General features: G+C 34.5%; 1 protein-coding gene across 1 annotated transcript; it reads right to left on the bottom strand.

Annotated features, from left to right (window-relative positions):
* Positions 1-1,569: 1,569 nt before the first annotated feature.
* On the bottom strand, positions 1,570-9,149 carry LOC106463247. The gene is made up of 2 exons (XM_013923248.2): positions 8,676-9,149; positions 1,570-2,128 (listed from the first exon to the last, which is right to left on the bottom strand). The coding sequence occupies exons 1-2, from the start codon at positions 9,021-9,023 to the stop codon at positions 1,892-1,894; spliced, it is 585 nt and encodes a 194-aa protein (XP_013778702.1). The 5' UTR covers positions 9,024-9,149; the 3' UTR covers positions 1,570-1,891.
* Between the last annotated feature and the right edge of the window lie 2,098 nt (positions 9,150-11,247).

The following is an 11,247-nucleotide window of genomic DNA, read 5'->3' as shown; positions in this document are numbered from 1 at the left end:
TATTTATTTCAAGTGGGTTCCTCGTCATCATGAATTAATCTGCAGTAGTTATGGTGATTAGCTACAGGAAAAATATACATTTAAAATCCACCCACCGAGAGTTATTTCACGAGCATTTCTAAGTAGAAAATCAGTCACGCGCTTTGTACGCATATAGAGTAGAGATTACGTGATACGTTTTCCTAGTTTGTTAGAATTGTATGAAAATGATATACTTTAGAGGAAAGGAAGTTTCTATTAAAGACAGCATATTGTATGCAGCGCTACGTGACAAATATCTGTCGACAAATATACATTGCGTAATTATAAATGGTTTCTTATCGTCAGCCCTCTTGTAACGAGAAGTATTTCAAATAAAGAATAAATAAAAGATTCGGGGAATTTGTTGGGTAGAACTTGTATAGAAAGGAAGACACACAGATAAGGTTTGAAAAATGATATTTTCTACGCGTGTAAAAGGGAAGTTTACAGATGGTGGTACGAACACCAAACACAAAGAAAGAGTGGGATATATTTGAAGTAAACCTGAATTGAATAAAAGTGAACTAAAATTAACACACTTAACATGGTTGGAATTAACAATAAAGTCCAAAAAGAAAACTGCACTCAGCTTAACCAAAGATAATTGACCAGTCACATGTACATGAACATAGCTTGCTAGAGTTTTACTTTCCCACATGGTTGTCGGGTCGGTAACTTCCCTAGGCTAGCTAGCTGGGTGATAGTCAAAACCAATTCACAACTACAGAGGCAACAAGTCCAATGGTCATGTTTATAACAGTTCAATAACAGCTTGTGGTTCAAACTGGAGTGATAAAAAAATAGTTAACTTTGATATACAGAACTATTGGAAAGTATAGATATGATTTTAGAAATAATAACGACTTAAAACAGCACAATACTGACTTTTTTTTTCGTTTAAAATTATATGATTGGGTTTTGAAGTTTTGTCCCTTCGTAACTTCTACAAATGAATAGATTTTGTGTAAATCTGGCCCAGTTTATTTTGTTAAAAGTCAGTATTAGAAGATTTTCAGATTAAAATCTCTTTACAGAACTTCAAGTGAATCAGGATAACTCAAATTAAGTTTTCATTTTTACTTAAGAAACTCTTCTAAAATAACGTCTCGTTTGATACAAAAGTTGTGAAGCCTATGCTGTATGAACTACTTTTAACGCCCCCCCCCCCCGAGTAGTACAGTGATATGTCTGCGGGCAGAGCACAGATAACCCATTGTGTAGCTTTGTGCTTAAATACAAACAAACTACTTTTAGCTGATTTTATTGTATATATCAAAATGCATAACACATTCAACTTGCGTTTATTTGATTTTAATCTCTTAGTGGTTTTTTTATTTAGTCGTACTACCAACTGGAGTTCATTCTTACAGTATTTTATCCCTTAACTTGGCACTTTTAAACATCGGCATCTTAAGTAAATTCAACCTAAATATTAAGTTGGTCAAGGTGCCAAGTTGGCTAGACGTGATGTACTTCATATTAAAATTAACGTGGTTTTATATAATTTCACAATTATTAATGTAGTAAAATAAGAACCTGATTGACTACAAACAAATTTCTACATAAAACCATTTTCCTTTATTGAGGCTTATATTTCACTTTGAGTGGTATTCTAATAATAAATGAATTTTTTCTTCTTCTGAAAGCAACGAAAATTTACAATAATTTGCAAAATATCTTCTTGAAAATAGTAACAATCAAAATGTTACCAATTCTCAGCAAGACCAGTACAAAACAGTTTCAAATAATCATATATATATATATTTACACATACAACTTTCATGAAAATAGCACCCTCCACACCTTGATTTATTTGTAATTATTAAATTTACAGTTTCCATCTCAGTGACTTTTGTAGTTCCGAACTGTCCTACCACACACTAATTGGTCGATTTCTACCCCACGGGTTTCCAGTATAGTTAACTGATCCATATTGGTTAAGTCTTGAAGGATGTGTACATGGGTAACAATAATTTTCCGAGTACCAGAACGGATTCTCCACAGAAGCAGCCATTGGTGTTCCAACGGTGGGAGCCATGTTTGCCAGGCCAACTCCAATATAGCGACATGCGGTCATCACCGTTCGCCTGATTCTTTTTGAAAGTTTCTTAAATAAAATAAAAATGAGAAGAGAGAAATTAATAGCATCTGTAAGTAAAAATTCACCTTAATTACACATACATGTCACCTAAATAATCACCTTAATTACACATACATGTCACCTAAATAATCACCTTAATTACACATACATGTCACCTAAATAATCACCTTAATTACACATACATGTCACCTAAATAATCACCTTAATTACACATACATGTCACCTAAATAATCACCTTAATTACACATACATGCCACCTAAGTAATCACCTTAATTACACATACATGTCACCTAAATAATCACCTTAATTACACATACATGTCACCTAAATAATCCCCTTAATTACACATAAGTGTCACCTGAACAGGCCATAGTAAAACTTTCGACAGCTCTCAGACTAACAGTTTGTTTTAATTGTGATTTATTTATATATTTTAAGTCATATGTTCTTAAAGCATCGTGAAGTAAATAGAACGAACAAAGAAAAGAAATAAAGCAAAAAAAAAAATACGTTCTCCTATAAAGGCTTGTTCCTTTCAAAGTGCCCTCTGGTGATCAGCAGTAAGGTTACGGACTTACAATGCTAGAATTCGGGATACGACTCCTCATGGTGAGCAGATAGCCCATTGTGTAACTTTGCACTAAAACAACAACAACAGCAATCTTTTGAAAGTACCATTTACCGAAAACTCAGGGAGTGAATTTTTATTTTGTAGAACATTTCTGTAAACCGAACTTTATTAAGTCATTTAATTTGTTTACTCTATTTTGCACTTAAATATTCTGATTATGTAAAAATACAGGATCGTTCAGTAATTTTGTTAATTTGTTTGTAATTAAGTACAAAGCTACACAATGGGCTATCTGTACTCTGCCCACCACGGGTATCGAAACCCGGATTCTAGCGTTGTAAGTCCGCAGACATACAGCTGTGCCACTGGGGGGCTTTGTTAATTGTCCCGTGTCTCTCCCTAAAAGTGTTTACGGAACACTATATGCGCATATATATATAGCCAAAACAAACACTCTTGGCAGTTTGCATCATCGTGGCACTATCACTTTGTATATATATATCAATTTATAGGATAATGTGCAACTAAAACATGTGTAAACTATATACAGTTGAAATATTGTTCTTCAAAAATACTAAACAGTCTTGCACAACAAATTTACAAAATATACAAAATTTGCAATAATATTTTGAGACACCAAAAAAGCATTCTGCAGTTCGTATATTAGTATTCTCTACAATATAAGTCTTCGGAACCGTTCGTCCAAGTTAGTCCCCCGGTAAGCTTCGGGGCTTATAACGCTAGAATTCTAGTTTCGGTCACAGCTAGCCAATTATGAAAGTTTATGCTAAAAGAAAACAAACATCCTAGATATTTCCTTGAAAAATGTATCCAACATTTTTAAATTCTGAACTACCACAAATCCAGTGAAAAGCTTAGTTTATTTTAAATATAATCAAACCAGCTTAATCTTATTTTGAGAAGCTAAAATGCTTAAATGACAAATTATTAAACTCACATATAATATATATTATGGCTAGAAGCATCTAGAAAGTTATTTATTTTGTACTAAAGCCTTTAATTTTTGATGAATTTACTTTTTTTGTATTTCACAAGGCTCCCTCAAATTTCATCGTACAAAGAGCTAGCTTTATAAAGAAGAAGACCAACATAATATCGTTAGTGTATTAACAAATTGCAGTGAACAACTTTCATTAACGTTTGCCAGCTACTTTCTACAGAAGTAACGATACGTTTTCATATGTATATTTAAATGAATACAAATTGTGTAATATAGCTTTTAATCGCTGCCACTTTAGCTTATTTTGGTATATAAGAGATAGGGGTTTAGAAAAGTAAGTTTGGAATCATTTGATACATCAGGGTGAAGTGTAGGTTATCATTGTTGCCCTACTTCCATATTTACTGTAAGGCTTAGACCCTTGAGTAACAAGAAAAAATAATAAGAAATATTTCCGTGAAGTTCTCTCTCTCTCTCTACATTTGTTTCTATATTTCAACATATGTTTCTGATATATCCATTATTCTGACGCTCTGTGTGATATCGTGCAGTCACTGTTTCCTAAAGCAGTAAGAAGGTTCCTGAGTACGAGAATAGTTTCACCGTGATACCGAAAACAACTGGGTCAAAGATAACCAATTTCCTGTATAATCGTGCTTTCTATTTGTTCTTTTTGTAAAAACACACAATAAAAGATCTTGTTTGTTTGTTTTTGTTGAATTTCATAGGCACTTGTAGATTTTGATTTTTTATTTCATTTTAGTAAGCTCTGTTCACTTAATTTCTTAATTCACGTTTTTATTTTTGCCTTTTGGGGGGTTAAGTATTACTATTATTTATTGAATTTGTTCTGGATGTATACTTGAAGTGAGTTAAATTTTATTTGATTTAGAATTTGTATTTATATTGAATTTGGTCTATAATTTTATTTTTATTAGTTGAATTCATTTTGCTTGTATTTGTAAATTTGAATTGAGAAAATCTTTTGCATATGTTTTATTTTGGCATGATTATGTTTAGAAGGTATGAAGATTTCGCCTTTTGTTAGTTGCGTTAAAGAACACATAATTATATTTTGTTTTACGTGTTTTCGTCTCATTCCTTTAACTCTCTTCACTTGTTTTCATGTTTCTTACAACTCCACATTCTCATGCAGTTTCTGAATTTGTTTACGCACATGTTTTCCAAGACATAGTCCAAGTAAGTATAAACATATATGATTCCACTTATCTTGGGCACGGAAAGGAAATTTTGCTTTGAAGTTAAGCAAAAAGCTACACCTGTGCTCTGCTCACCACGGATATCGAAACCCGGTTTCTAGGGTTGTAAGTCAGCAGGTATACCGCTGTGCCACTGGTGGAGGGGGGCTCTTGGGCACGGTTTTTGTGTGTTTGTTTGTTGTTAAGCGCAAAGCTTAAAAATAGGCTATCTGTGCTCTGGCCACCACGGGTGTCGAAACTCGATTTTTAGCGTTGTAGCCTTCGTGTAGTGACTGAAATAATTACGAATTTTACCCTTCCAGCCCCCCAGTGGTACAGTGGTATGTCAGCGGACTTACAACGCTAGAAACCGGGTTTCGATACCCGTGGTGGGCAGAGCACAGATAGCCCTTGTGTAGCTTTGTGCATTATTAATAACAAACAAACAAACAAACTTACCCTTCCATAACTATCCATAAAATTAATTTCGATTAATTAAAATCATTGCTGGACCAAAATTTTTTCCATAAATACAATCAAAAAGAACCGATAGAAATACTCAAAACTAGAGAAAACACACTCAATAATGAAAAAGGGATCTGAGCTTAACATTATTAGGAAGTCGTTTTTTTCTTTTCAAATTAGTTAGTGGATTTTGACCGCTCTGGACCGGTTTAAACTTGAACGTACAAAATATTATGATCACAGCTATATATCTATACATAGTAACCTGAGAACAGTTTACTAAGTTCTGCTAATATTATTACACATCAAAGATTGTGACTAAGATACTACCTTCTCTACGTATTACTCAGTTACTTGGGAATGAACAGCATAGCCTGCCAAAACAGTTTTTAATTATTCTTTAATCCTTTGTGCATCATTATACTGATGCATTGTTGTTGTTCTTGTGTTTTGTTTTTTATGAATTTGAACAAAGTGCCTCCTTCTTTAAATATAATATTCTTATTAACATAATGTCTAAAGATTGTACTCAGATAAATTTGCATACGCCAATGGCTAATAGTTCGTATCACTCCGTGTCTGATCTCTCTGGGGAGTGGTTAGCTTATCTCAAGGAGTGCTTCACATACTTTTACTAATTGGTATGAAGTAGGGAATTCCTTCTCTAGGAATATTACTTGACATAGTTGGTGACTTGTGCAGTGCCGGTTTTGTTTGTTTGTCGTTAAGCACAAAGTAACACAATAGGCTATCTGTGCTGTGCCCACCACAGGTATCGAAACCCGGTTTTTAGCGTTATAAGCCAACAGGCTTACCGCTCAGCCATTGGGGAGCTGCAGCGTTAGATTTTGGTATACCGCACTTTTAACGTTTTGTTATGTATTTTGGCGGTTAATTAGAATCCTTCTCGTCTTTGTCTGGTGGGGACATGCTAATTAGAATCCTTCTCGTCTTTGTCTGGGGGGACATGTTAATTAGAATCCTTCTCATCTTTGTCTGGTGGGGACATGCTAATTGGAATCCTTCTCGTCTTTGTCTGGTGGGGACATGTTAATTAGAATCCTTCTCGTCTTTGTCTGGTGGGGACATGTTAGTTAGAATCCTTCTCGTCTTTGTCTGGTGGGGACATTTTTACGTTTTAAAGAAGGTATTTTTGAAACCTCATCAGCCAGTTAAAGTCACAACTGAGAATTGTGAGCCGGCTATTAGGTGCGAAGACTTGTACAATTATTTTATTTGTTCACTTGTACGTGCGCATCAGTTTCTTGCTTTTGTTGATCGTGTTTCTTTTATTCTCTGCACATATTACTAGAAGTTGCGTTTTGCGGATATTTTTTAATTAGCCTGTCGGATATCAGTGGACTTGAATAACACAAGCACTTTCACCGGTCAAACTTATAAAGTTATGACAGTAACGGTAGTGAAGTTATGTCTTTTAAAAAATCGCCAGTTTAAATGCCGCCAAAGAGACGCTACACGCCAACAAAACACAAAAGTATACACGTTGTTCTGCTGTAAAGTTTACACTGGTAAGCTATAAATCGAATAAATTAAAATAGCAAGTAAATTCTGCTAATGGCAGGGCATGTGTTTTCCACTACTTATCTATGAAGTGTTAAAACTGCTTGTCTTTCATCTGGTAAAAACATTTCGCAACCATCTTATGTTTACTTGTTATCATATACGAGATACATTTACATTGAACGAATTCATGTACTCCAGTTTTGATTAGCTGATACAAATACTATATGCTAGTGTTTGACTTCTGATCAACAAACATGATATAATTCTTCATGTTAAACTACTTTTATAGGTCTAACTACTTAACTGTTGTTTTTTATCATCGAACGCATCGTTAATGTGAAAGTTCAAATCAGTTCTTAAACTAAACTGACCATGATTATAAAAACTTTCCACTGTGTTTTAAATTAATTATAGGAAAAGTCACGGAAGTGATTTGAATATATGTACAGTCTTGGCTATAACCAAGAAAGGAAATGGGACTTAGAAACTAGGTACACGCTTAGCAGAAGCAGTGGGGTGATAAATATAGAAAAGCAAATATAAATAATAATATAATATAATATTTACTTTTATTAGATTAAGAAATTAACTAATGCATATTACTAAAATTAATATTTGAATTTTGGCTTTTGACCCGCGACGATAGGGTTAATAACCAGTGGGGGGGGGGTGCAAACTGAGAACTAGGTACACAGCGTGTATCCCCATTTCCATCACTGGCTATAACTTAATAACAGAACTATGAGTCTGCATAGGTAAAACCTATATATCTCTTGAATTACTGATTTATTTCGTAGTTTCGTTTTATCACATGGGACAGGCGAGGCCTAGTGGATAGCGTGCCGGTCTATGTTTCCGAGGGACCATGGTTTGCGTCCCGTTGCCGCAAAATCACGCTCCAAAATTTGTAACCGTGAGCGCGTTATAAGAGTGACAGTCAAAGCCTGGCATTTTATTGGAGCGCCCCAAAAGATGGATGTGGGTGCTGTTTAGCTTTAAGTGAATATCTGAAAATAAACAAATATTTTTCCATAGGTTACTGTATTTCGTATAGTTGGATGAGTTTTATTTAAAAAGGGAAATTATGTTCATATTTATCTACCTGTTAAATATGTCTGATACAACATATCTTACATAGTGTACTAAAGCAAGATTTAAACGAGTAATAGTATTTTAAACCCTCTTCGACACGGTTTCTAGTCAATAAATGCTTATCAATATTATTTGCTAAACCTTAATTAACCTTTAACAAGACACTTTGGACGAAAACTTAAAGTGAGCCAGTAAGATAATAGCGTTCCTCGTGAGATATTAATATCAAATTTATTTATCACAATACGAGTACTTTTTAAGAAACACGTCTCGATGTTGTTGACATAGAAACGAAGTTATAGAATTTTACTGTTTCACTTTTTCAGATGTAACGCTTGAAAATGTAGAATTATTCACGGATGTTAGTTTGCCAGTTGAGCTTGAAGAAAGTAAATGTAAAACGTACGTCACTTACCTTTTGAATCAGGCTAATGATAAAACATTTGTTCCAGTCTCTTATATTTGTATTGGTTGTCTACTACATGGTAGACTAGAAGACAGGATCAGTCTAGAACTTCGTTGTTACCCGTGGAATTAAAAAAGTTGTCACAGTTTTAGGTAACATTAATCAATTCTGTATAATAATTTTTGGTTACAAAACTATTTCGTAGTGTTAAATTGTTAGCGCTCTCATAATGATGCACATTTCAACAATCTAACACATTGTCTCTTTATCTTTCAAAATTACTAAATAAGTCTTAAATAGAAAGTATGATTAAGATGAAAATATAGAAAAATACCTTTTTCTTAGCAGGTTTATTATTACTTTCGCCCGTATTATTTGGTTTCGAGAAATCCTTACATTTATTTCCGTCTTTTGTATATGGTGCACTCGTTTCTCCAATAAGGTATCCGGTGTCTTCAAAATCAGTAGTTTTCTGTTTGCGGAGATTTCCAAATCCAAGATACGATTTTAACGAACGTTTACGTTTGTGTTTTGTAGTTTCTTGGATTTTTTTATTTGCAGTAGATTGTTCTGAACCAATAGTAGACAGCGAGGTCTTTCGTCGCTTACCTGATAAATATCGAGAGAATAATTTTAAACTTCTATGTTTTCCAGATTTTCTTTGCTTAGTTGCACAATACATATCGACAACTTCGAAGTTAAGTGACTTTACACATACAGATAAACTGTCATTATTTATCCTCCACTGAGGCTTGGAAAGTTGACACTGAAACTCTGAATCTACGGGCGTACGAAAACGACCTTGTAAACTTCACAAACTGATTGGATAGCATGAACTTTGATTGCACTGGGCACATTTGCTAAGTTAGATGACGCGTCAAACATACATTGTTTATGATAGTTCTACGATAGCGCAGAATCGAAATTTTAAATGTAGGGTTCGTCTACTTGACTATATTTCTTGAAAGTATTGATAAATATATAAAAGTTATTTAGCTACATAAATATTTCATTGAAATTATTTAACCGTCCCCTAGATTTGTTTCTGCTGCATGACAAATAACACAGTTGATTGGCAGTGTGTTGTCACGTGACACCTTTTTCTACGAGTGTTGGTAACAACGCTTTCGCACTTAGTGGCGTTATACTCTGTACTGTTAAAACAAATATATAGTAAATATTATCCAACTCTGGGAAAAATAAGAATTTCGACGTCATAATAAGAAGTATTGAATGAGTCATTAAAAATGTGAATAAACGTACATGCAAGTTCACACACTAAATTATAGCATCACCTTCTCACAGTTTCGTAGTCTACAGCAAAGGCTGCCAAATAACTTCCTTTGTCGTAGTTAACAGCTTTCGTCAGTCATTCTCTGCGCACTTCCTTAAAATATTTGTGTAGTTTTTGATTTGTTATTGATTTATCAATAAACATATTTTTTTTCTCATATATTTATCAAAGAAGTTGTTTCCTCAACATTTCACAAACCCTTAAAGTCAAGTTTTGTCATGTATAAAACCATGAAAATTTCGAAATTTTATCCACACTACACTCACAAGCCAATAAACATATTTTTTAATGTAAGTCCCCAGGGCAACACAAAATATATTCTCGGAGTTATAATGTGTTCATATTCGCGTCTCTTGCTCAGCCTGTCATAGTTTTTCCTCGCAAATTTGTGAGCAATTTTCTTCAGAACTAAACGATTAAAGTTTACACAGTTTTTATCATACGCCAATAATCCTTATGACGTATCCAGAGATGAGCCAAGGGATATTTTTCTCACAAAAGAAGTAATTGGTGAATATTGTTACGTCTCCGTTCGTTAGTGATTTTCCGTAAAAATTCTTTCCGATGAAACTTTAGCGACACAAGTCCTTTCTTAAATAAAACTCGTTTATTCTTTCTGAATACAACTTTGCAATACACTTAATTTCCACAGTCGCGCTATAACAAAACCTATAATTCACAACGAACGTCTCACGTGCTCGACTCAACATAAAACTTGACCGTCTTATATATACAAGACAACAGCATATCTAGTAAACGCTAGACCATTTAGGAAGGGACAGGATATTTCTACAAGTCAATGACGTGTTATTAGAGTCACGTGACTTCCGCTGTCGTAACACTGCCCCTTCCTTAGTATTGTTCGTCCCGAACAATAGCCACTTACATTAAACCAATAAACAATTAACAATAACTTAATTAAATGTACAGAATTACAAACACAAAATTACAATTCAACAAAGTCTCTTAATTTTACGGGACGTATCTTCTTCCGCACTGGCCTCCGTCTCGTTGACTTCTGCTACATGTGGGGTTCATCTGCTTCATCAGGAAATGTCCTATCATCAGTAACAGTCACATCAGTGGTAGTAACTTCATCAAGGGGTTCACTGTTTCCCTTCTCAAAACTGAGTAGAGTTGCTTCTTTGACAGTGGCTTCTTCAGGTGGCACGTCTTCAGCAGCGTCATTTGTTCTGTTGTTCACTTCGTTCCAACTGAAATGTCCTGGACCGTGATAATGCCAAAGCCTGTTGGCATGCACCACTTTTGGCTTATCTCGCCGACCACATTTTATCTGGAAAGTCACGTCTGAGAGACGATCCACTATGTCATATGGGCTTTCCCATGTAGAAACAACTTAGGAGACTTCCCTTTGGTCTTCCTGGGATTATACAACCACACCTTATCTCCTGGTACAAAGCTGACTTCAGTAGATCTCTTATCATAAGTTAACTTCATCGAATCAGCAGACGTTTTCAAGTTTGAACGCACTTGATGGTGAATATCATCCATCCTGTCAGATAACACTTTCACAAACTCTGACACATTTTCAGACAACTCTTCATAAGATCCATCTTAACAGATCCACTGGCTACTGAAGTTCCCGACCAAA

This window comes from Limulus polyphemus, unplaced genomic scaffold (assembly GCF_000517525.1).
Source record: "Limulus polyphemus unplaced genomic scaffold, Limulus_polyphemus-2.1.2 Scaffold1359, whole genome shotgun sequence".
NCBI classification, from domain to species: domain Eukaryota; kingdom Metazoa; phylum Arthropoda; class Merostomata; order Xiphosura; family Limulidae; genus Limulus; species Limulus polyphemus.
The sequence above is the reverse complement of the archived record's forward strand: the minus strand, read 5'-3'. Positions and strand labels throughout refer to the sequence as shown.

Coding starts and splice junctions, on each gene's coding strand:
- LOC106463247 (XM_013923248.2), bottom strand. CDS start 9,023: ATGTATTGTGCAACTAAGCAAAGAAAATCTGGAAAACATAGAAGTTTA. Junction 2,129..8,675: donor ATAAACCTGCTAAGAAAAAG/GTATTTTTCTAT, acceptor ATTTTATTTAAG/AAACTTTCAAAAAGAATCAG.